The sequence below is a fragment of the Cryptococcus depauperatus genome, chromosome 1, assembly GCF_001720195.1.
Source record: "Cryptococcus depauperatus CBS 7841 chromosome 1, complete sequence".
Taxonomy (NCBI): domain Eukaryota; kingdom Fungi; phylum Basidiomycota; class Tremellomycetes; order Tremellales; family Cryptococcaceae; genus Cryptococcus; species Cryptococcus depauperatus.
The window spans coordinates 422309-447378 of record NC_089468.1 but is presented as its reverse complement, the minus strand read 5'-3'; the positions used below and the strand labels follow the sequence as shown (position 1 = coordinate 447378).

The window sequence follows — 25070 nt, the reverse complement described above, 5'->3', positions numbered from 1 at the left end:
CTTGTGCGAGATAGTGCTTCTAAGCTAAGTGAACCCTCTTATACCTAAAACACTTCTGACATCATTCACAAACCTCAAACTATCCAGGACAGGTATTGAATGAAGAAGAGCTTCATCGTTTGGATCGGATGTCCAACCTTCGATTGGTAAAGCATTGGCTAGTCACTTCTTGTCAGTCTCTTACTTCAAGGATACAAGCCAAGCACCATACCTTTGTTCCAGCTATAGCTAATTGGCGAGTTATCCATAAAGCATACTTTGCCCAAGTCCTTTTCTACCAACTCCAAATCCTTGATATAACTTCCATTTGCTTGTAGATGACAACTCTCTCTATATAACTTCTTCGAAAACAAGTTTCGGCCATTATCAAGCCAATCTATAACTGGATCGGCATATTCAGGCATGGACGCTGTAAAGATAACAAGAGTGTACCATGATGCAACCTATCGCCGCAGAATTTCAGCGACATATCTAGAACAAGCAGGCTTACCTTTTTGAGAAAATGATCCACATAAGGACGTTTATAAACATGGTACATGGTGCTTCTTCCGTTTACAACCACTTCAACTGTATGTCCTCCTTCTCTCCCTTTACCTTTCCTGCCAACACCCATTAAGCTACCCAAACTTAGCCCTAAAATACCTCCGTCACCCGAATTCCTCCCAGGGTAGTTGAGCGGACGTGATGTGGAATGAATTAACGTTTCATCCAAATCAAGAATAAGCGTCTTTTGAAGGTGAAAAGGCGTTGTGGCTGAACGTCTGGGGTTTGGAGATGGAGATGGGCGAAAAAGGGATGATTCGGCATTAGACGATGGAGCAGGAACAGAAGGATCAAGGAGGGAAGTAGAGATGGGATTGGCAAGGAGCCGGGAGCCAGATCGATGACGGTGTGCTGGTGAGGCGGGTTGCGGTTTACCATTCTGGATAGGGATAGGTGCTGAAGCTGAACCTTGGGCTGGGGTCAACGGGTTTTCCAAAATACTTGTTGGTGGTGTTTTTTGAAATTTCGGTATAGATCTCCTTCTGGCCGATGTTGCTACCGTATCCTCATCACGGTTGGACTCAAGAGAGACCTCTGGGTTTGCAGACCGTAGCCAGAAAGCGAAAGTTCTGTCAGGATTTCTTTCCTCGCTTCCTTGCATCGTCTTTTCCTCTTTCAGATCTTGATCCGATCCGTTATTACTGTCCAACGAAGACGTCGCTACAAATTCAGCTTCGTCAGGAGGATTATCTCCCATGCTTTCTTGCCCTTTTGGGGCAAAAGTCACAGGATCCACCCAAGGCTCTCGCTCATCATGGCGGGACTGTGGTTCTTCTTCACTACCTTCTCCTTCACTCATTCTTTCTCCTTCTTCGCCAGACGTAATTCCTGTGGCGGTGGCCATCATTCTCTCGCTCAATTCCCTCAACCCGCCCAAGCCACTCAACGGACTACTACCACCCATTCCACTACTGCCATTATTCCTGGCTCTGCGGCGACGAACACGTCCCCTTGTTGCACGAGTTTCACCGACAAAACTGCGCCAAATGGACAATAGTATAGACCATAATACCAGCGCTATACGGAGTACGATAGGAGTCGTTGGAGGAGGGACAGTCACCGAGGTATATGTCTGTCTTCGTCTTCTTCTTCCTCTCGCAGTTTGAGGACGTTGTTGCTGCAATTGACTCGATAGTCTCGGAGCAAATTTGGAAGAGATAAAAGCATCTAGCCGAGATAGTGAATTCATGAAGAATCAGTCAGTTGTATAAAGTAAAAATATTTCGGTTTGCGTCATTTCACTATATATAACGTGCGCGAAGTGGACATGCCAAAATCTCCGCGTTCCCAATTGTTTCCATTAAAGATTTACATCCCACCAAAAAAATAATTCCCAGCCTGATACATTTATTCTCGTATCCATTCCAACTTTCATGAAAGCACATGTAAAACATTCTTTTGTTGCATAATCTTTCACTTTTTTAGAGGCTCATCTACACCCCCAGTCTCACATTTCCAATGTGTCATTAGGGCACAAATTGAATGAGAGCAATGGAGAAAGGGCAACGGATAAAGCGAAACACCCATGAGAATTGCGAAATCAGCGAGAATACGAGAGATAAGAGCGCATGGTCAGAAAGGGGAGGCTGAGTAAAATGACACATAAGAGGTTGATCATATTTTTAAGGTTTTTCAGGTTTTTGATAGTCAGGACCGGCAGAAGAATAAACCAGTCAAGCGATGATGGGAATGACTTAAGCAAAGTCTCCAGCAGGGGCCTCAACGGTGCCATTGACCCCTATGCATATGAGCGCAGGCATTCTTCTCATTATAAATGGACTTACGCCTCTCTTTTTCACTCTCCAACTGAGAGTACAGTAACATTAGTGCCCTTTCAGTAGCCTCAGGAGTTCCTTGAATAGTAAACATGCGTTCGCCTGTCTCATCATGAGGAACCTTGGCAATTGAGATTCGAGAGCCAGAAAGACGACGAATTTCAGTAATCTTGGAACCTCCTCGCCCACTAACCAAATTAGCATAATCCTCAACGAGTCTGATGCCACTTACATGATGCAACCAACCATGTCACTAGGTATAGAGATATTTTGAGTTCGGAGGTTAGGGTCATTCAAATTAACCTGAGGAGGTTCACTCTGTCTTCTTTCAGAGGCAGGACCAGAGGGACCAGACAGACTCCCTCGAGAAACCCTTCTGTCACCAGCAGCAGGGAAGCCGGGAGTTCCAACAAAACTGGCAGCAACAGAGGTTCTCCTGATACCACCCGTGGAACCAGTGACAGCCTGAGCGCCAAGACCACCAGCAAGGACACCAGCATCGCCAGCGGCGCCAGGGTGGTACAAAACTGTACCCACTCCACGTTCCCAATCCTCGAGCAAACATTTGCCAATTTCCAACACGGCCGTCTTGATGGCATCCACCGAACCCTGAACTTCGACGACACGCTCTGTAGATTGAGGTAGCATCTCTTTGCTCGCTACCATACGCGCCCCCGAGAGATCCTGGATCTGCTTGATTTTGAGACCTTGTCGCCCAATGACAGTGCCCATGAGATTGTGACTGATGAGCAGGCGGACAGAAGTAAATGAGCCGACCGGCGGAGGTGGAAGGGATGAGTCAGAGAGGGGAGTCTCAAGTAATAAATGAGCCACGTGACCGTAAGCTGCAGCTACTGCATCCAATTCCCCAGTGACGTTAAGCACCCGGTCCTGGACGCCTTGGACCACCTTTGAAACGCCGGCCTTAACGCCGGTGCTGTTTCGAATGGAAGCAATTGTGGCGCCGGATTTGCCAATGATGATGCCAGCCTCCTTGGTAGAGACGAGTGACCTGAGAGAGAGTTGGTGTTCTGAAGTAGTTTGAGCAGTGGCGGAGGCGACGGAAGCGGTAGGAGGAGACGTCGGGATTGACTGAGTAGGAGCCGTCTTGGGAGAAATATTTCCGTCGAGAGCGGCGGAAGTGGGAGCGGAGACGGGGTCAGACATGGTGGGAGAGAGGACGGATACGGAGGGATTGAGAATAGAATAGGGGGAATGAGGGAAGAGTAAAAAAATGGAAGACGTATGAGGATGGAAAGGTAAAAGAAAGAGAAGAGTGGCAAAAATGTGAACCAAGGGGAGTTTTGGGACGTGACTTCCCAAATTATTTTGGGTACCACGCGGAAAAATAGATAGCTAATAGTATATTGGGCATGAAAAACTGCCACTGGCGGCATTTCGGCATTTTATCATCCACTACTAAAAATTCATTTTGCCAAATTTCTCTTTTCTTTCCAAGCTTCTCGAGGACTCCACAACTTGGATAGACAAGCTCAAAATGCAGATTTTCGTCAGAACGTGAGTATGTCATCTACGTTGGTAACAACGCTGACGCCGTGTAGTCTTCCCGGCAAGACTCTTGCTCGCGATGTCGAGACTACCACTCCCGTTGCTTCTCTTAAGAGCATGATTGCCGCTGCCGAGGGTATTCCCGCTTCTGAGCAGCGACTCATCTATGCCGGTGTCCAGATGGATGACGAGCGTGCCCTTGCTTCCTATGGAGTTGAGAAGGAGTCTACCATTGACATGGTTCTCTCTCTCTGTGGTGGTGGTAAGAAGAGGAAGAAGAAGACCTATGTCAGTCTGATGCGTTTTGAGCAGACAGTATGCTTATATTTTTTTCTTTAGACCACTCCTAAGAAGATCAAGCACAAGAGAAAGAAGGTCAAGATGGCCATTCTCAAGTATTACAAGGTTGGATCCGACGGCAAGATCCAGCGTCTTCGACGAGAGTGTCCTGCTCCCACCTGTGGTGCCGGTGTTTTCATGGCTTGGCACAAGGACAGACAAGCTTGCGGCAAGTGCGGGTAAGTGGTGTTTTTGGTCTGTTTTAAATAAATGCTGATGCAACAAAAGTCTTACTTATACCTTTGAGCCTGGAACCAAGCCCAGCGCCGCCTAGGCCATACGTTGCGGTAGTGTGAAAAGGAGAGATGGATGTTTGGATTCAGTTGAATTAATGCATCTTTCTCCATCTATGACATTGGTTGACATTGCGCAAACAACGCTTGAGACCATTTTGTTACTATTTGTAAATTAAAGTCGAACAAATTTGATTGTATTTGTACTTGTAAATATTCATATATCAAACATTAGATTTATCTTGAAAGGTTGATGGGTAACTTTTTTTAGGCAGAGGTGGAGGCAATCATTCTCCATTTTATAATTTTTTCTTGGTCAAATATCAAAATAATGTTGATTTCTAAAGTTTTCAATCCATTTCACCAAGCTTTAACTAGACGAGTTGCAACAACGAGCATTCTGTCTTGCTCTATCGCTCGTAATGCTCAAGTATGGAAGCATACGGCCAGGTTGTACACCACTCAAGGAGATCAAAGTATTCTGAATGAAACCCGATCTGAGAAGAACAGAGCGATTGCGGCGGAAGAGTATGAAACTGTGCCAGGTATAGTCAAGCAAAACAGTCTGGAAGAGCAGGATAGACTTTTGCCAGAATGGCAGGTATGTGTTCTCTTCATTTTTTAATCTTGCTGACGCTGGTCCTAGGGCTTGGGATTTCCTCATTCTATCCTCTTGCAACTCGCTCAACATTTTCCCCACGTAAGAGAACCCACTGAAGCTCAGCTGCTGTTTTTTCTGTCTGTATCTTCGGGAAATGAAGTGTACTTGAAGGACGATATGGGTCGAGGCAAGTGCGTAATGAATCTACCTTGTGATGAAGAAAGACATTGAACAACCTCTGTAGGACTCTGGCCATTGCCCTTGAAGCTTTAAAGCTCGCCTTTCAAGAGCGAAAATATGATAGCAAGAGTCAAAAAGGACCAAGAATAATAATAATTGTACCTACCCCACACCTTGCTCATCAAATATTCAACCTCTTGTACAAACTTTCCCCTCCAGCATCTTCCTCCACTCCACTAATCACTCTTCTCACTCCAGGCCTTGTAGCTAAAGGAGACAAGTTGCCGTATTATCCGCTACCCGACACGCCTATAGTCATCTCCACTGCCAAAAACATGTCGCAGTTCAATGTGTCTCATACTCCAGCGTTGACGCATATATTTCTTGATGAACCAGATACATTACTCGGCCCGTTACCGTCGCGACATACCTCATCGCGAGACCTCAGCTCTCACCCACTCATTCGCCATCCCCCGCCTATCGTATCCATTCTCACCTCTCTCCTCGATATCACCATCACATCTCAAGGGAAACTCGATTTCTCTCGTAGACGAGATGAAATTAACACTATATGGACGAGTGCTACCTTGACGCGAGATTTCAAGCGATTTCTCAAGACAAGAGGCTGGGTGCGGAGAGGGAACAGAGTAGTTGATCTCGACTTTACGCAGAGTGCAAGTACGAATAAGAAGATTTTCAGGCAAAAGATTTTGGAAGCTGTCGGAGCTGCCGATCATGCTGCCGGACTAGATAGGTTTGAACGAGATGCGAGGCAGAAAAAGCCTGAGCACAACGTCATGCTGGTCAATCCCGTCACAGGTGATATGGTCCCCATGGACCGTGACACACCGAGCATGGCGCAGCCTTCATCTATAATCCCCTCTATCAAATTACACCCCTTTATCCTCGAGAATTTTGCTTTGTTGCATTCCGTTGATCCACCGCCTGCAGGTACTTTCTCGCTAGCATTACCTCCTGAAGGCGTATCGCTTGAGCAGGTGGGTAGGGATTTAGACGAATTGAATATACCGACAAGTATACTCACACCTGAGGTGCTTCAATTTGGTCTTCCTTCATTTTCTTCCTCTACGACACAAGCTGAAGGACGAGGCGAGGCGGCTTCATTACCTATACTACTAGCAGCAAGATCATCTATTCCCGGAATACACCTTCCCTTACTACACAGAGTTTATCTACTTTCAGGTATGGACGTATCAAGCCTCACCCCCGCGCAACGTAAAAATAGAGGTATGGAGAGCCGAGCAACATTTTATGATATCGTCACAGGTCGGCTGGGTCGGCTTGGGATGACAACTGATGTCGGGGCAACGGCAAAAGTTGGGGAACAAAAGGTGGTGAGTATAGTGTTGGCTGAGACTGAGGAACATACATCGCTGTACAAAATGTTCTTTCCCGACTCTAAGCAATCATCACTTGACAATGGTGCGGATACGGAAACTGAAGGAGAGAGGCAACCAAGACGGAAGCTGGGAAGATGGGACATGAGGCTGTTGGATGAGATCTTTGAAACGAAAGACTCAACATCAAGAACAGATGAAGGGAAACTAGAATAGAGGGAAGTGAATAGAACTGGAAGGGATCGCAATGGCATATAAAGCATCATGGATATTATACAACATGCAACGAACAAGCATTTCTCTTGTTTCATCATGCATTATTCTTCATTCGACCTTTTTTGTATATACTGGAGGGAATCGTTACACGAGACTTGTTCCTTCAATCACTGTCTACTGCCCCTATGCTATCAAAAAGTGCACTTGGATCAAGCGGCTACCTGATAACACCTTTATAACTCAACGCCCACAGAGTTGTAAATAGCTCATGCTCAATTGCCAAGCATCCGCAAAAGGCCGACAAACAGAGAAAGCATTGTCCACTTGGTCCCAGAAGCTTCAATTCCGTCATTAACATGGGCCGAATGATGCCCTTACAAAAGAATGGGCCATGCCTTCAGCACAACATCAGCAACAAACACTGACTCGAGCTCATCCTCGCCTCAGACTTTCTAAACCATTATCCTCGTCCTTGAAAGATATTCAGAGTCGTTGGGTAATATTTCAGCACAACACAAAAAGATTACCATGAACTTACACAAGTCACGTTGCTTTTGAGCAGGTTGCAAGGCTTCATGTGCAGTTTGTTGGTTGTATTGAGCTTGCATGGGCAGTTTGTAGAGTCCAACACAAATCCCAAAGTTCTACCAACACATGCAGTATTACAGGTCAGTACTCAAATCCCAATAAACAGATAAGTCAATGGCATCGTCACGAGCTTTACTAGCTAGCCAGCCAGATCCTAGAGCTAACAGGAGCTCTGTTAATACTTGGGCAAATCAATCTGATCCATCTTAAAGGCTTCTCTCTGGAAGTTTCAGAGTCCCAACATTTCACTTTTTGAGCATTTTTCATACTTCTTCACACCTTTATCGCCTACCGTCTTTCCTTGCTGGTTTAGTTGAGCTACTGAAGCACTAGAGCCTGTTAATGTTTGAGTCGTTGATTAATAGTAAATACATATATAACTGCAATAATTATAAAAAGCAAAGTCAAAAGTTTTGTTCAATTCTTTATATCTCAACAAATGAATTATTGCCCAAAATAGAATTATTGTCCGATCCCAAATTTTCTGAAAAGACCATTTTGGGAATAATAATAATATTTAGAAACAGATTTCTAACTTTTTTTGGAAAGTCAATCATTACTACTTTATCTTTTTCAAATCAACTTTGAAAATTGTAATGGCATGTCAACCAGATCCAAACAGAGTTATAGCAGTCGTTACCGGCGCTAATAGGTGCGTACGTTGTTTGTAGGCATGATAATGTTGACGCTAGACGATGATTTAGTGGGTATGGCCTTGGTGTATGCCAGCAGCTACTCACAAATCTCTCCCTTCCTTCATCCGTACCCATGCCGGGATTATTACCACAAGCTACTGCCGTTCCACCTCTTCTCAGGCCCTTGATCGACTCCTCGCCTTCTGATACCAGCGTTTCCGGGCCAGAGACGACATTGACATTGGTTTTGGCTTGTCGGTCACAGAAGAAAGCACAGGAGGCTAAGAAAATTTTATTGAAAAGACATGAAAAGGAACTCCAAAAGCGTGAAGCGCGAGGGTTAATGAAACAGGGATGGAGAGAAGGTCTCCATATTGTCTGGGAGGGTGTTGATCTGGACCGTCCAGGCGGCGATACCGGTGTCCTGTCCTTCTGCGACAGACTCAGAGCTCGTTACCCGCATATAACATCGCTCTTCCTCAATGCCGGTATGGGCGCCTTTTGTGGTCTAGACTTTTATATGTTTTTCAAACAGATAGCGACGGAAGGACTGTCAACTGCTTTAAGTCAGCCGAAATATGACAAGGAAATAAAAGGTGCAATGAGTAGTGATGGCGAGAGAGGGCTGGCTTGGGGAACAAATGTGCTTGCGCCTTACATTATGGTTGGCTTGTTTCCCGAGTGCACATGGTGACGGCTAAACAAAAGCAGGCACGAGAATTGCTACCACTCCTTCGCAATTCCCCAACAAACCTTTCAGTTTCACAACGAATAGTCTATACGTCGTCGGGAACGGCCTTGTTTTCAAAACTGCAGCAACTCCCTCTAGATGATCACATGCTTCTTTCGTATCCCAAGTCATATGGCGCTAGCAAGTACATGGGTGATCTTGTGATGCTCCAACTCGATAGAGAATTGAACAGCCCTGCCATTGACCAGAATGAAAGAGAGGTAAGAGTGTTGACAGTGGATCCAGGCTGTGTGGCTACAAACTTTTTCAATGCGGGTCTGGGTGAATGGTCTTGGTTACAAAATTTCTTGTGGTTTTGGTATTGGACTGCCTTTTACGTTGTAGGTATACCATTTCCACTCTGCCGTGAGAACCAACTGAGCCTTCTTATAGTGCCGCCTTTTAGGATCCCCTTACCACCCAGTATATCCTTCTGAAGGCGCAAAACCCATGGTTTACGCTGCACTTGTCCCATCCCGGTATCTAATACCAGCCACCCAAGTCTCTGCGCAGAGATTCTCAGTCAGAGCGCAAAGATGGGGCAACACAAAAGTAGAATACGCAGAGATAGATAACTGGGAAAAGGCTGAAGAATTAGGGCTGCCAAAGGGAATTGTTGACAAGTGCGAAGAAGTAAGGAAGGATTGGCGAAGAAGAGAAGGCTTAGAGTAGAAAGGATTGCAGCGAGTCTATATGTCGAATGGACTTTGAATTACGTATTGCGCTGGCACAGTTACATTCAGCTGTGACCGCTTCTCTCTCTATATGCTTCAACATATACATGTCTCCTGTTAAGACATTCCATTATTAGAGGAAGAAAAGAGAGAGATATACGGCTAGGGGACAAAAGGTTGCGGCGATCGCCGCCAAATCGCCGATTTTGGCACAAAGGAAATCGTTTGAGGTCAATAAATAGCCGGAAGCCGGTCCACTCAAATCTTCCATCTCTTTTATATTTTGTTTAACTCTTTCTTTTTCTTTCTTTATCTTTTTCCAAACAAGAATTCCCGGCTGCTGCAAAAAGATGGCCAGCATGGAAGACCTTATAGCTACTCTATCTGGCAATCTACATGCAGGGCAGCAGGGAAACGACTTGAGAGATTTACATGTGGGTGGATTTTTTTCCTAATCGAACGTGCAGCAAGTTGTCATGGTTTCTTCTAATATCCTAATGTCTGTTTAAATAGGTCAAGCTTTCTCAAACGCTCAGCAATTCAGTGTCGCACCCACACTGTCGTCCCACTCCTCCTGCTGCTACAACAGCTATAGCTTCCAATGGCGTTGGCATGCCGCCTCCAGCTCCTGCTTCGTCTTGGAGCACTCCGCCGCCTACCGGCTTTTTGTTTCCTGCTTTGTCTATGGTGAAGACCCAGGTTGTGCAACCAGAAAATGTATTGGCTGTGGAGGCGAATGACCGCCAAAGACAAAGTGGCGAACAAGGATGGTCCATTCCTATGCCCAACATGTCCAGCCTCACCCCCCGTCAGCCAACGCCTGTTTCTAATCTCGCATATCCCAGTCAACATCAACAGAAAGAGCTGTCTAGGAGTAGCGAAGGGATAGGGCATGGAGAACGGCCTTACCATGCGGCTGTTTTACCAATCCAGGCCAGCCCAAAGGACATTGGAGGTTTTGAAGACGATGCTTTTAGGCCTCTCTGGGCACAAGATCAGAAAGACCAGTGGAGCGGTTTCAAGCAACAGGACCGATAACACTAGTGTGTAGGCGGATTATGTTGTATGGTGGTTGGCAATTGTTTTCTCAGTTTTGAGAAAACATGGACAATCGAGCTCAATGACTAGTATCGTTCGAGAAAAGTCATGGTCATTGGCAACTTGTTGCATACGATCAGAATTTTGCCTGCTATACGCTAGCTGAGCCTTTCGCCTTTTCGGCTGCAGCTGTCGTATCTATACCTTACGACTTTTACAACCTAATACATGCGCTATTCAGCTTGTTAGAAAACATACTATCATTGTCAATAGACATCCTTTGTCTTACGTCTGCTTTCAGTTTCAGTTGTCTGTAATTTGGTTCTTCATGTATACGGTCTATAAATGATGTCCAAACGTGCCAAACCTCGTTTACTCATTCTTACCAGTCTTCTAAAAGAAAGGATGATTGGTTCGAGTTGAGCGGATACGTAGTGCCGTCCTGGTTTGAATACCATTCCTCTGTCCATTGATTCTCTAGGCTGAGTATTATGGGAATAACAAATAGGTTGACCTCTTGTTATGGCTCAGCTTCGCTCTCGACGTTGCGCTACATGGCCATGTTTGTCCCGGCCAAAAACCTTAGCATTTCAAAATTCCGTTCCTTCTTTTCGCGAATAAAGTGCATGCGCTTTCTGTATGCCAAAACCTTACAGGCTTCCGATCTCCTGTCAGCTTTTGTGAGCTGCCACTGTTCAAACTGCACTTTGTCTGACACCAGCTAATCTGTCTGCAGCCTGTGCTCGGCAATTACTTTGTTGAATCTCTCATTCGAAGAAAGTAAAGCTTACCCCTCGGATATAAGGCAGGCTTAGGATATGCCCAATGAATGGTGTTTGTCGAAGTGCTTGAAGTATGACAGGGAAAAAAGATCTGTATGTTTGCCTTTAGCGGGTATTTATAGATCAAATCAGAGGACGCACCCAAACAAACCGACAAATCCAATAAACTCGATGATGATCCCAATGATGGGATGTTTGAAGAAGACGAGAAATCTTGACATCATCAGCTTGCTGCCAGTTGTATCATTTAAGGTGGTAGTCTTCTTGATGGCGTACATGTCACGATTTCTGAAAGAGCAAAAGTTGAACTCACATCCCACCAAAGAAGCAGAGTGTGCCTCTCCACTTTTCCCGCCTTGAAAAGAAATAGAATGTTTTCGTTGGACCAATTATTAATGGTAAGCCTGAAAGGAAGAGGATCTACAGGCAGGTCGTCAGTAGCCGCACTGTCAGATTGGCCGATCAGTCAAGTATTGAAACGTGACTGACATTTCCTAGGGCAAGAAATGGTCCGTCAAAGAAGAGCATTATGCCTGGCAAAGAGTCAGTCCCTTTGCCAAAATGTCTGGCCAAAGCATTGGCAGTTGCATGATGATATACCTAGAAACTGAAAGAATATCCCAAAAGCCACTAAGGCGATACCAATCTCTAATATGTTGTCAGTACTCTATTTGGCAAGCCATCTTTGCGTCCTTGTACCAACTTTGCGCATCACTCAACCACATTTTGCAAGGTGGAAAAGAAAAAGAAAAGGCGAAAGAACAGATGGCAACTTTGATAGATAGAAAAGGTATATTAATCAAGTTCACAGCAACGCGTGCCTAATCATTCTCGCCTAATGGGTAAATGCTCTTTTAGGCGCAAAGAGGTAATAGGCGCGCGACTTACTTTGAGACTTTAATGTGGCCAACATGATTTCAACATTTTGCATTTCATCGTAATCCAGCAGAAATTCATCTTGGAAGTAGTCAAAAGCTGATATGGTAGCCATTCCTCATCTTTTCCTCAATTATTCACCGCCGCTATCTTCTTTTGCCAAAAGCAGCTCGAGAAATGAAATATCAACTATATTTTGTGGATTCAAATTGTCTCGCTCACCAAGGAATCACAACCATAAGCCAAACTCTAGAAACGAACTGATTTGATAAGCTGCTTTTATGCTCCTCAACATCTGGACTCTCAAGACTCGACAATCGTTAGACGGAATACTTATATACTTAGATAACCAAATGTAAGGAGAGTCACTCTAAGCATCAATCCAAAGGGCTAACAGATATTTTAGTCTATCATTCGACTGCAAAGATTGACTAGTTATAATGATATAATCTCGCCGAGTGATTAGAGATTAGTAGTGAACAAATATGTTCTCCTAATTAGCAGCCCCGTCCTGAATACGTCAATGAAGAAGATAGAGATGCCCAACAATGCCCTCTGATAATCGTAACTGACAAACAAAGCTACTATACAATTTGTCAACATTCACAATGTTACTCGCATATACTTTGCATATAAAATTGGATGTAGAATTCAAATGTTCAAGCATATACCATTACGCAGTGATTTCCATCTTTGTCGACATCTCTGTAACCCTTATACTTTCGTTCAAATTTGAGTTCAAGCAAAATAAAAGAGACCATGAAAAAATTGCAAAAAGTGACCCCGGGCGGGATCGAACCGCCGACCTCCTGTGAAGACACCAAATAGATGTTAGACAGGTATGGTGACCAACTCCATCACGTGGCCTTCAACTAATAATATGATTGGAGTATATTCATCACTATATACTTGTATCATTTCCAATTATAGCAATATATATATAGATCATTGACATTTCAAAACATCCTGCATAACTACTCCTTTTCATCTTTGCAATGTCATGCTAGTCTTGCGCCTTTCAGTTACAGGAGTATATCCATGAGCTTTGAGAGACAGATAGAGTATTATTAGTACAGAGATATTTGGAGAATGAACTCAAAAGCTGTCTTCATCCAGTTCAACCAGACAATCTCAGCAAAGCCCATTTCGTCCCAAGCTCTACCCTCTCCAGTACAAGTCTTGCCCTAATCCTGATAATAATCTGTTGGGCACTTTCAATCTCTATGCTTAAATGGATATTTCTTGGTAACGATGACTCTTATCCATTCCCAAGAAAGATTCAATCTATGCAGAGTGAGTCTCTTGGTAACTATCAATGCGACGATGATCCTTTTTCTTTTGGCAATTGGAGAAAAGAGACAATGTCTTACGGCTAAAAGTCGGATTATAAACAAGCCAATTTCAACTTTGACAGTTCGTCCCAGGTCGAATAGAATTCGCTCTGACAAATAGCATAGTTTTCTGACACATCTTATTGAGAGACCTATCCGATTTTTGGAGGCTGTAACGATGTGATTGCTCCATATCTCGAGCAATAACTCCGTAGGCTAATGGCAACGGTACGTCAAACATTTGGCAATTTGGCGCATATACCGAGGGCTTTTTGATAAGGTATGTGATAGAAACACATCTTATTGAGTAAAGAAATTCAGCGATTATTAGTTTGATCAACGGCATTGCAATATAAAGCAGCGACATGAACAATCAAAATGAGATAGACTATTTTGAATAAGAAACTTCAAAACGCATCGAGTTGTTCCAACAATCCTCTTTGCCGTGAGTGACCGACCTCCACAACCATTGGCAGTCGAATGGACGATGGGTGGCAGGGTCTGGCTTCATGCTCATCAAAGACAAAAGCCATGGTTTCGTAGAATTGGCTCGAGATATTCGCAGCGAGATGAGAGACGAGTTGAGTGGGCTGTAAACTTGATTTTTGCAATCTAAGCCATGATATTTTTCTGAGAGTACGACATCATAGACGAAAGAGAGCCTCAGCCACCAAGGGACATGAATCGAAATGGTTTGGAACAAGGAACAGATCCCTCATCAACAAACGGCAAGAATTTAGCTTCATAAACGATAATTATCGATGTGAAGCCGAGTCATCAGCCGGGTCAAGTCCAAAAAGTTTTCTGATTGCGACTCAAACTTGTACAGATAATGTCAGTTAATTCCTAGCTATTCCAAAGACGAAGGCAAGCTCACCTCAATGGCAACCTTTTCGTGTTGATTGAATCAGCACCAACGTCATCTTAATTGTCATAACGTGTACAGAAGGATTCGTCAGATAAATAAATAGAAACCAAGAAGTGACTTGGAGGCTTTCCATCGACAACACCAGCCTAAGGTATTCGACTCTTCGCCGCACTATGCGCTTTTGGCTTGTATGCAGCTTGCCTTAGAGCCATTCAAAGGAAAATCATTTCTGGCAGTCAAGCACATTCACCGGGTATGATCAAAATAATGAAAAGAAAAGAATGATCAAGTTTTAAACAGAGAAAAGCCAGAAATAAATAAATTGACAATAAACTCGGCAATAAGCGGCGATCTCTGTTTTTCTCAACTTTTCAAAATGGCATTGAAACAGAGATACCTCGGATTTCTCTTTTATCTTCATACTTTTATCTTTATACTTTTTTTCACTAATCTTTTCAACGAGACAAGACAAGAATGTTTGAGGAATGGCCCTTGGTGACTACAGCGGTCGGCGGCGCTCTTCAAGGTGGCAGCAGCTTCCATAGGCTGATACGGTATTCACTATGAGGGCAATGACGGCGCTCGGATGTGCATGCAAGGCATACCACTGCAAGGCCATTCTCTGTGACAGAGCAGGGACAACAATCCAAGTGAGACCAGAAGAGTCAGAAGTGCATCGCCATCTACTTATGATGAAAAGATTAAGGGAGGAAATCTGGTCAACGGAGAACCCCGTTTTGGCATTTTTTGCTCCGCAATCTTTGATTTATATACGTTGTTCATTTCATTTTTTTTATACAAAAGTACTCCTCATTTGTGTTTATAACAAGTTTCTTCTTTTTTCTTTTTACTTGTAACGACACTTCTTCCAATAACTGCATAGCATTCTCCACCTCTTTAGCTGGCAGGCCACAGCAGAAACTTGGAACGCTTTTTTTTTCTCTCCTGACTTCGGCTTATCTTGCCGGTTCACTGAAATTTCTTTGAATTTACCTAGGCGTAGCGGGGTATATGGACGATCTGAGAGGGTATATCTACAGCGGCTAGCATCTATAAAGCGACATCTACGTTCGACATCTATTAGTGAAGATTGGGTAGGTTTACAAGCGGCATCTGGACAGCTGTACTTTTTGCTAACTGCGATCTGCGAATTAGGGGCAATACACACTGTACAAGTAAAGTAGGGTCTGTTACATCTCTAGCCCATCGAAACGTTTATCTGTGAGTGATGCTGGTCTGTACCCCTTGTGTACTGAGAAACAATTGACTTCATACTTAGGGATTCCAGGTTGCGTTATCTGTAGATTTATCTCGCCTTTTGTTTTCATCTACGACTTGCAACAACCTCTTAGACTTGTTGGCAAATTTCGATATTACTTTGTTGACATCTAGGATATTCCAGATAATTTGCCATTCTGACGATCAACACCATTGACTAAGAAGGAACCTTGCAAGTTATCTCAGCTCTATATTGGTTCGTACTGGTCCCGGGACGATTTCCACCTAGCACGCATACGATAGAATGTCCATACCAGATAATCCGTTCCAAGCATCGACTGGTACGTCTACGCCTGCCCTTCATATCTTCCCAGCTGCGGAAGACGAAAATGTCGGCAACTCCACGTCAGGCAGTGTTGGCTCTAATCCTTCAATTCCTCCCCATATTCAAACTTTTGGATCTACCAGTACATCTCCTTGTCCCGTGCTGAATAACGCGCAATCTTCCGACGCAATTCCGGCAGGTCCCGGCACAAAGACACCTCGACGTGTTCAATGGACCTCAGATTCGCATATCGTTCAGCTACACCCCATCGAGCCTGCCTCTCCGTTACCTCACACTCTCGATTCTTCTAATATTAAAGAGTTTCGTGATGCCTTGGAACGCCATAGACATACAATGGACGGACGACATACAAGTGCAGTGGGCGGGAGAAGGCCGCTCAGTCAGCTGAGCAGGCAGGGTAGCGAAAGTGACACTTTGACGACACATGAAGAGGAAGATTATGATTACAGGAACGACGATAGCTCTCCGATAAATGAAAGATCAGAGAAACAGAGACACGCTTCAAGTGAAACCAACTATGAGCAACACCTTATTGACAATGGTATGCGGGATCATGTACCAACTTTTATCGGTCCAGATGAAACAGATGGACTACCTAACATACCGGCCATAAGGCAAGATCAGAATGAAACCGATGCAGCTAGAGATCTTGTGCGAGCGCATACCGGAAAATGGGGTGTGTTGAGGAGGAGGGTGAGAGGCGCAGGTACCGCCAAGAATGCTTTTTCTTTAGCGTCAGAAGAAACGACTCGGCAGAACAGTTTGGATCCTGAAAAAAACAACGAAGAAAGAGATGAACGTGCCTCTCCAGACATCTTCACAACAAGGCATTTTGAGCCTAGATTGGCGTCAGCGCATGGCACGGGCGGAGCAGCACCCGGCGGAGCGTCTATTCTCTCCACTCTACTAGCACTTTATGGGCAACGACAGGGTCAATATTCAGGTACCACCTCTGCTGCCAGTTCACTTCGGGAATCTGAGAATGAATACTCATCAGACGAAGAACGAAAAGCGCTTTACAAGGATCGAAACGGATGGATGAACGCTGGCAAGCGACATAGCGGGCTACAAGATGTGACTTATCACAATGAGCCTTCCGCCGATATCGCTTCAGCTAAACATGCTGATTTTGCTTCGCCAAAATCATCTCAAGGTCCCGATTTTGATCAACAGGCCAGTTTGATGGGAAAAGACGATAAGTCTGGTTCGCCGGGCCATATAGGCTTTCTTCAAAAAGTCAAAGATCAATGGCAGTACGCTCGACCAAATGCTGCTAAGAATGGCGCGGGTGTATTTGGCGCTCTCCTACAAAATACTCAGAATATTGCCGGAGCTGCGACACCAGCAGCCTCTACTCTTGCACCTGCTGCCAAGAGACCAGGCTATCAACTTAGTAGGTACTCTATGCCTGATGTCGATTCCGATCAAAGGACAGAATCAATGAAGAACCCTTGGCGCCCTCCATCTCGCCCTAGCTCTCGAGCTGATTCTTGCATGGGATCGCGGCCTGCATCTAACCACTCCAGTACCACCATCTTGCGTGATGGCGCGTCTCCAAGACAAGACAGCTCTTTCGAACACAAGAGAGCCAAATCAAGCGATGACCTCATTGGCATTCGTAATGCCAGTGTCAACGACAGCAGCCTAACATTTTCCAAGAATAAACGGAGATCTGCCTTACATCTTGAGAACCTTGCACATCTGCCTATGGCTGCCGTTAAAGGTAGCAGTAAGAGTATCAAAAACGCAGAAAAATGGTTAGCAGCTGGTATGACTCCATTTGTGCGGACGCCACCTGAGAAGGCTGGGTCGGATTATTTGAACAGTAAACTTCATCTAACCGAAGAGGAGAAGAAGAGAAAAGAGTGGGAAGCTGAAAAAAAGAAGAGAAAGAAGGCTAGAGAGGCTAGAAAGAAGCAAGAAATTTTTGTAAGTAAACTTGTTCTTCTCAAGATGACACTTATATATATATTTAGATTATCCAACATGTAGCTGCCATCTTGGCAAGGCAGCAATTCTTACTCAAATTGGCTCGTGCTTTGATGATGTATGTTCTTCTATGAGTGGTCTGTCTTTGCTGAATTTTGTTCCCAGGTTTGGCTCACCTTCTCATCGTCTAGAAACCCAGATACAAGCAACCGCGAAAGTACTCGAACTCAATTGCCAGGTAGTCTATCTTCCCAATACAATGCTCATTTCTTTTGGCGATGATGCCACCCATACGTCCGAGACTAAATTTTTAAAACAATCTACCGGTCTTGATCTAGGCAAGCTACAAGCCACGCATCACTTGTATTGGAATGTTGTACATGACAAGATGTCGGTCGATCAGGCAAGCAAAGATTTAGATGTTTTGATGACCACCCCAGTATACTACACCTGGTGGCAAACATTGATCATTGGCGCGATTTGTTCGGGCATCTTTTCTATATCTGGTTTCCATGGGTACGTATATCTTTCCTCAATGTGTGACCTAACGTTGACATTTATAGCTCTTTTGTGGATGCTTTCATGGCTATGCCCCTTGGTTTGATTCTTGTTGCTGTTCAGATGTTGGCCGCCCGTAACGACATGTTTTCCAATGTGTTTGAGATCACCATTGCTACTGTGATTTCATTTGTATCGGCTGCTCTAGCGTCTACTCAAGTTTTCTGTTATACCGCATTGGTGTCAGGTGGTGTAGTGCTCATTCTTCCTGGTTATATTGTATTGTGTGGTGCTTTAGAATTGGCTTCAAGGAACATTACGGCTGGAGCTGTAAGAATTGGTTATAGTGAGTCCATTGATACTTATCGAACCTAAGGCTGAACCGGTTTAGGTGTTATATACTCACTCTTCCTTGGGTTTGGCATCTCTATCGGAGCTGTCCTCTATGCCAAGATTACTCACCATGATGTGATCAACGCAAGCGACTATACATGCGCATACACGCATCATAGTGGAGTGCCTTGGTATATGGTCACTCCTTCTGGTTGGTGGTGTATGTTAAACACTAATACGTCCAAAAACCACACTTATGCGTGATAACAGACTTTTTCTCTGTCCCTGGAGCTTCACTTGCTTTATCTCTCAAAAATCAGCAACCTTTCTGGGCCAAAGAGCTTGTAAGTACACACGACACAGGGCTATTGCAAAGACTGAAACTGTTTGTGCAGCCCATCATGGTTCTTATCTCTTGCGCCGGCTGGACAAGTAACCACTATGCATCTCAGGCCTTTCCTGGCCGGTCCGACATGACATCTGCTATAGGCAGTTTTGTCGTCGGTGCTCTAGGCAATACCTATGGACGATTTTCAAATGTTGGTGAAAACGTTGTGGACGATTTGTTTTTTCATGCTGACGCTTCAAACAGGGCTCTTCTTTCCCTGTGACCGTTACCGGCATTCTCTTCCAACTTCCTTCTGGTTTGTCAAACGGGGGTATTTTCAACTTTGCTGCAGAATCTTCCAGTGGAAGTTCCACTGCCTACAGTGATGGGTTTTCCGTCGCAGAACAACTCGTGTCCGTAGCCATCGGGCTTACGTGAGTGCTAAAAGATTGCCGGCGGATAGAAGCTGTTGTTTGCTGACTGGGATATGGTAGTGTCGGTCTATTTGTGAGTGCAGCCGTTTGTCACCCATTCGGCGGTGGAAGAAGGAGAGGTTCGGGTATTTTCTCTTTCTAGCTTATTGTTTGGCTCCAAATGCCCGAAATATCAATTCTGTTGTTGTCTCTTCTGACCCTCTTACCGACAACTACATAGAAGCGGTTGAATCTCTTCACATATCTTTTATCATTTCCCGTACCTATTAATGAATTGCCAAGACAAATTCAGCTTGAATGTGCACTGCGCCCATGCAGAAAAAGCTTCAAAAGGACAAAAGACTCTAGATGCCGTGTACCAAAAGTGTGTTCCCGCAACTATAAATGCTTGGTTCGCATGGCCTATCCACAAGAAAGGCAACTGGTCGTTGGAGCAACCTATGAGGACCTAATATTGATGGAATAGGAAACAATTACCAAGCTTGAGCTTAAAGACTTTTATGAAATGGGCCGCCTCGGGACTGACGGATTGGGATGCAACTCTCAGAGACTTGTATTTCTACGAACAAGGGCGTGAGTGCAAGGCGGAAAAGCTCGACGACGCCCGTTATTTTACATACTTTACTCCATCACCAGATCCAACCAGCCGCCATCCAAGCCACTTTGCAGGATAAGAGTGCAGTTGAACAACTCGTCCAGAGATTTTACATTGTATTCCCAATTTCAGAGGATTCCCGCTTCCCGTTCCATGGCCTTGCTCGCTATCGCCTCTTAAGACCGTAGGTGCTCAAGTTTCTTTCCTAGTTCCATGCGGTTGGGATTGCTCGTTGAAATAATTTCAAGAGAGAAAGAAGAAAGAAAGAATTAAAAGATTTTTGTAATAAAAAAGAAATGTCTACTAGAATTCATTTTCAGGTACGGCCGTGCCTGGATTTGCGTCGCACTCCGCCGTTGGCCCGGTCGTCGTCTTCGCCCAAGAAAAGATTGTAAAGTAATGATTTTCTCTTTTCATCTTTTTCCTTTTCTCTTCCTTTTTTGTCTCCACAACATCCCGCTCCCGTCGCGGTAGCACTGGGAAAGAGACCCACGAAGGATGTGAGTTGTGTCGGGAGAAAGTAACGATGGTGGATATCATTGACGGGCACGTTTGCCGGCAGAGGACTGCTATCAGGAGGATGGCTCGTTGGGGCAACGGGAAGCTGACAGGTTTTTTGTCTAGTGGTATTCGAATCCATTGCCACTGGTTGTTGTTCATCCCGCTGCGCGCGATAGGAGTCCCTTGTCTCAGCTTTCCGCGTTGTGGGTGTAGACCTGGGTCGACTCATTTTTTACCCAAATACCGGTGCCAGAAGCAGCGTTGTCTTGCCTCTGGAAAAGACAAGTTACACACAGCCGCGTGCTGACAGGTTTGTAATCCTCCGTTGAAAGGATTCGACTCTTGACATTTGTTCAGTCTCACGTTTGCTTATCGAAAGGTGAGTACAGGTTTTTCGTGTTGTGAAGATATTGTGTTTCTTTTGGATGGTTTAGTTACCTTTGACAAGACTCATTGGACTCTGCCCCTTTGTCAAGGCTGGTGTACACATCTTTCGTGGGTTAGAAAGTGTACCTCTGTCTCTGCAGGAGAGCGATAATCGTTTGAAGTGGTGCTTTGTGATGACAGTGAGCACCGCAACGATAACAGCTTCACAAGGGAAGGATGGAGGGTGAGCATAGTGTGTTGTGCTTGCCAGCCCAAATGAAAACGGTAAAGAGGTCTTTTGGGCTTTTGCCTTCTTGATCTTCTTGCTTTTCTTCAATTTTGATCTCTTCATGGCATCTCGTCGACTTTAGGAGACTAAGAAACCAATCAAAACCCCCTCCTCATCTACTGCTATTAGGAAGGTGGTGCAATCTGTTGTCCGGGTGCTTTGTCATTGGGTTGCAGGCTGGATTACAGCGGACACACCTATATCAGTACAAGTTTGAGGCGAGGGCTGGTTCGACATTAGTAGTCCTGATGTCTGCATTTGACAAAGCGCTTGATTATCATTGTTTATCTCTCACTCAAACCAAACTAATATAGATACTAACGATGTCTGTCTTTCACTCGAATTTTCATTCCCATTCTGCATCCTTCAAACCCATAATCATGCATCTCAACAACAACTCTTATCATCTCGGTCTACATTCAACATCAACGTTTTCAAACTGTCTTCCAACCTCTGTATACAATGTGCTTTAGCTCAAGATCAACTAGCCAAATTGCAATCTAGTAGGAGGAAATTCAAATCAATCTCCCATCTACCAACTATTCCTAGTGCGGGACTTGAGAACAGCATGACATATCAATGGAATCAAGGAGTGAGTTGGCAAATTGTCAGAAGGAGTGATTCTGACATATGCTTAGTACGGTGGACAAGTTCTGAACTTGAGGCAGTTCAAATGGGGCGAGGATGAAGAAAAGAAACATGCCGACTTTATACAAGGGTATGGACAGGGTATGTTGGACTTGATGGGAGTCTCTCAGCCTCCTTTCTACACTGGTGATTTCCAGTCGGGGCTAGAAGGTGTTATCAACGAGCCCAACAACCTTGAGATGGGTAGTGTTCATCTTGATGGTAATAACCAAGAGGGCATACTTCCTCTCCTCTACAATCCTCGGCCTTCGCTAGCCCTTGATACGACAGAGTTTTTTGCGTCGCAAAACCAGCCGCCCTCGGCGCTCTCCAATTCTTCGCTAGGGATGAACATCGATCCGAGATCTAACCTGGACAATGGCTTCATAGCGTCTAGCGCCTTTCCTTCGGACCCGTCTGGCCAGCCATGGGCCTTCAACACCCATGATCAAAACAGCTCCCTCTCTGTGCTTCCTCAGAATGCTTCCACTACTTTTTCACCCCAGCAAAGTGATATCAATAAAACACAGCCACTTATGTCTGGCCTTTATCAACCGGTCATGCTGCCACAAAACAACTTCTTTCATCAATCTCAAGATCAATTACAGAGCCAACAGCCGCAGCCTGAACTTGGGACTATCTCTCCTTCTGAATTAGGACACTGTCAGCCGTTGAAGCCAACTAAAAGTTTTGGTGATTTGATGATGGGCAGTAGAGCGTCCTCGACTTCTTCTTTGGCATCGCAAGAAATAACAGATAGCTGGAATAGCAGCGGAAACGCTCTAGAAAACTGGACGACACCCATTGCCCGGGCTTTGCCATCTGGCGGATCTAACAATGACTGTCAGCCTGCTATCGATTTCGCCCATCAGAATTCATTAGCAAAACGCCCCTCTATAACATCGCCACTTCGTCAATTGTCCTCTTCCCAAAGCTGTAGTGAATCTGTCGCCAGCATAGACTTACTAATCAAACATTATGTCCATGCTACTAATCGACTGGCAATGGGAGAAAGGAAGGTAATGGTGATGAGCCCCAAGGTTGGCCAGAAAAGTTATGGTACTGAGAAGAGGTTTTTATGTCCTCATCCTCAGGCAATGCTCATAGGTCATAGTTGGTGGTCTGTAAACCCGGATGGCTGCCCCACGTCTCCTCTCCAGCCTCCAAGAGTTAATATCAGCTTATCCGGTGAATCCCCAGTCAAAGACGCGCCCATCAGCTGGACTAAACTTGATGGTGTAAACATCGATGATAAGTTGAATCATCAAGGTATCAAAGCCAAGGACAAGCCATTTTTTGGAAGTGTTGCGGGCAAAAATTTGCACATTAGTGACAATGATCCCAAAAGAAAGGACGTGAAAGCGTTAATTACTATCAAAGCACCCTTGAACAAGTTCGCCAGGCTAAACGGACTGGGTATCGCAAAAGAATCTGTACAAGATATCTCTGATAACGATGTTATTGGAGTCTTTGAGAGCAAGGATATCAAGATTATTAGTAAGCCAAGCAAAAAGAGGTCTACCGCCAAAAGCGGAGAGCGTTAGTCTTCCAACCGAAAATCATTATTCTTATGCTGATACCGCTCATAGTGACTATCAGTCATGGCTCTACTATCGCGCTCTTCAACCGTATCAAGTCGCAGACCACTTCGACCCGCTATCTCTCCGTAGTCCAGGACTTTACTAGGATGTCTGGCTCAGATGGAAAGCCCATCACAGGTGCTCGTCCCCCTCAGCTGCCAAACCAAGGTGTCTTTAGGGGATTCAAAGCAGATGGCGCCATGTGGGAATCTTGGATCATTTACTTGGTTGACCCTAACCTTCCCTCTGGTTTCTCTGGCAAGCCTCCGCCTCATCCCGATTGGCCGAGTCCACCGGCCAACATTATGTCTCTTAACACTGTGACGCCTTCTATTCGATATAATTCTACTGTCGTACTGCAATCTCTCCAAACTGGTGTGACTTCGCCCGTCCTTATCATCCGACGGATCGAGACCGATGCTGACGCTGTTGGAATGAATGGTCACATCGCTGAAACACCGCTCTCTGTGCCTCAAGGTGAACTTGCTGGAGATCTTGTATCTCAGCTACAGAAAGTGGCATTTGAGCTGTACAAACCTGATGTGATAGAACCATTTGTGAAAGACAACAAAATGGGAAGCTTTTGGTTGTCATGCAGCCAGGATACTGTCAAGGAACGCTGTGTTAAGGATGAGAAAAGGTGGTCAACTATCAACGTTTCGACAAGCAGACCTGGGTCAAGATGTAATAGTCTGCCTAATACTCCTCAGCAAAGGTTTGGCATGTTGCCTATGACACCCCATACCACCAACGTCAAGTTACCCTCCACTCCTTCAAGCCCTATAAACCAATCGGCAGACTACTTTGGTTACCACTCCGGACGTCCTTCCGGATATAGCAATCCACTCATGTCTCCAGTTAATGGAGAGAATCCCCTGCCTTCGACTGACGGGGGACCCGTGAGGAGACAGCGGACATCTTCAGTTGGAAAAGGCCCTCTCGCCAGACCTCTACACAGAAAACGGATGTCTGCTGATTCAACAGGATCAGGCCCATATGAATACTTGCCATCGTTGTCTACTGCCATATCAGGCACAGGATTCCAGCAGGAACAGAGGATGTTTTGGACACTGGATGTTGGAGATACTTGCATTTGGTGATTTACTTTTCTCTTATTAAGATCTGTCTACTGACAATGCAATGCAGGAGTATCATTAGTGTCGAACAAATATCTTACTCCTTTTTTATGCCTCCTATCCCATCTTATAATGATGTTGAACCTGTGGCTCCGTTCCCAATCGTTCATCGTCTCCTGCTTCCTGGACTCAGCGCGGAGCAGCCAGCAAAATATGCGCACCAGTACACTTCCACGGTCAATCTACCACTTATTACTTTGTAAATCACAGTTTCAGATCAAGAGTCAAGGTAAAAGCTAATCAATGTCTAATCATTAGTTATGGTAAGAATTTCACAAGGAATGCAGAAGGGGGAGCGAAACATCTGGTATATTATGGAGAAACTCCAGCAAGCCACAACGAAGTGCGATGGTGAGTCGGTTGATCATGAGGAGACTGCCATTCTGTTGACTTGGCATCACCACTTAGCCAAGAGGTTATGGCAGCTGCAGAACCTTCACTCCAAGCTGGTACAATTCTCCCAATCTTCCTTGTTAGAGGGGACGGACACGTCATTATCCCTACCAGCCTTACCTATCCCACCTAAGTAGGTGATTAACTCAGTTTTTCTCTATCTTTTCTTAGTTTTCATTTGGGCTTTCGAGTTGTCAGAGTCTTTAACACTTAGTGTATTC

The 25070-nt window shown here is 44.9% G+C and overlaps 10 protein-coding genes and 1 non-coding gene across 11 annotated transcripts; 6 read left to right on the top strand and 5 right to left on the bottom strand.

The window, feature by feature from the left end:
* Nucleotides 1–24: 24 nt before the first annotated feature.
* L203_100185 (uncharacterized protein) lies at nt 25–1732 on the bottom strand (the record flags this gene model as incomplete). Its single annotated transcript, XM_066209647.1, has 3 exons — nt 25–158; nt 212–443; nt 491–1732. The coding sequence occupies 3 exons, from the start codon at nt 1730–1732 to the stop codon at nt 25–27; spliced, it is 1608 nt and encodes a 535-aa protein (XP_066065744.1).
* Nucleotides 1733–2237: 505 nt separating this feature from the next.
* On the bottom strand, nt 2238–3485 carry L203_100184 (uncharacterized protein; the record flags this gene model as incomplete). Its single annotated transcript, XM_066209646.1, has 3 exons — nt 2238–2281; nt 2328–2506; nt 2551–3485. 3 exons carry the CDS (start codon nt 3483–3485, stop codon nt 2238–2240), a joined length of 1158 nt encoding a protein of 385 aa, XP_066065743.1.
* A 331-nt stretch (nt 3486–3816) lies between these two features.
* Nucleotides 3817–4440, top strand: L203_100183 (uncharacterized protein; the record flags this gene model as incomplete). Its single annotated transcript, XM_066209645.1, has 4 exons — nt 3817–3836; nt 3881–4115; nt 4167–4345; nt 4395–4440. 4 exons carry the CDS (start codon nt 3817–3819, stop codon nt 4438–4440), a joined length of 480 nt encoding a protein of 159 aa, XP_066065742.1.
* A 290-nt stretch (nt 4441–4730) lies between these two features.
* L203_100182 (uncharacterized protein) lies at nt 4731–6754 on the top strand (the record flags this gene model as incomplete). Its single annotated transcript, XM_066209644.1, has 3 exons — nt 4731–5000; nt 5046–5191; nt 5245–6754. The coding sequence occupies 3 exons, from the start codon at nt 4731–4733 to the stop codon at nt 6752–6754; spliced, it is 1926 nt and encodes a 641-aa protein (XP_066065741.1).
* Nucleotides 6755–7938: 1184 nt separating this feature from the next.
* L203_100181 (uncharacterized protein) lies at nt 7939–9379 on the top strand (the record flags this gene model as incomplete). Its single annotated transcript, XM_066209643.1, has 4 exons — nt 7939–7994; nt 8047–8641; nt 8689–9048; nt 9101–9379. 4 exons carry the CDS (start codon nt 7939–7941, stop codon nt 9377–9379), a joined length of 1290 nt encoding a protein of 429 aa, XP_066065740.1.
* Nucleotides 9380–9731: 352 nt separating this feature from the next.
* L203_100180 (uncharacterized protein) lies at nt 9732–10419 on the top strand (the record flags this gene model as incomplete). The annotated part of the gene is made up of 2 exons (XM_066209642.1): nt 9732–9815; nt 9895–10419. The coding sequence occupies 2 exons, from the start codon at nt 9732–9734 to the stop codon at nt 10417–10419; spliced, it is 609 nt and encodes a 202-aa protein (XP_066065739.1).
* Nucleotides 10420–11114: 695 nt separating this feature from the next.
* L203_100179 (uncharacterized protein) lies at nt 11115–11926 on the bottom strand (the record flags this gene model as incomplete). Its single annotated transcript, XM_066209641.1, has 7 exons — nt 11115–11156; nt 11211–11292; nt 11343–11414; nt 11515–11621; nt 11691–11734; nt 11802–11849; nt 11905–11926. The coding sequence occupies 7 exons, from the start codon at nt 11924–11926 to the stop codon at nt 11115–11117; spliced, it is 417 nt and encodes a 138-aa protein (XP_066065738.1).
* Nucleotides 11927–12855: 929 nt separating this feature from the next.
* On the bottom strand, nt 12856–12944 carry L203_100178. The gene has a single exon. It is a non-coding gene; the product is annotated as a tRNA-Val (tRNA).
* Nucleotides 12945–15798: 2854 nt separating this feature from the next.
* On the top strand, nt 15799–19504 carry L203_100177 (uncharacterized protein; the record flags this gene model as incomplete). The annotated part of the gene is made up of 9 exons (XM_066209640.1): nt 15799–17769; nt 17817–17887; nt 17935–18285; nt 18333–18613; nt 18659–18820; nt 18871–18944; nt 18996–19139; nt 19193–19362; nt 19423–19504. 9 exons carry the CDS (start codon nt 15799–15801, stop codon nt 19502–19504), a joined length of 3306 nt encoding a protein of 1101 aa, XP_066065737.1.
* A 401-nt stretch (nt 19505–19905) lies between these two features.
* L203_100176 (uncharacterized protein) lies at nt 19906–20687 on the bottom strand (the record flags this gene model as incomplete). Its single annotated transcript, XM_066209639.1, has 3 exons — nt 19906–19921; nt 19983–20115; nt 20282–20687. 3 exons carry the CDS (start codon nt 20685–20687, stop codon nt 19906–19908), a joined length of 555 nt encoding a protein of 184 aa, XP_066065736.1.
* Nucleotides 20688–21681: 994 nt separating this feature from the next.
* On the top strand, nt 21682–24982 carry L203_100175 (uncharacterized protein; the record flags this gene model as incomplete). The annotated part of the gene is made up of 6 exons (XM_066209638.1): nt 21682–21705; nt 21752–23279; nt 23330–24416; nt 24467–24655; nt 24715–24807; nt 24865–24982. 6 exons carry the CDS (start codon nt 21682–21684, stop codon nt 24980–24982), a joined length of 3039 nt encoding a protein of 1012 aa, XP_066065735.1.
* Between the last annotated feature and the right edge of the window lie 88 nt (nt 24983–25070).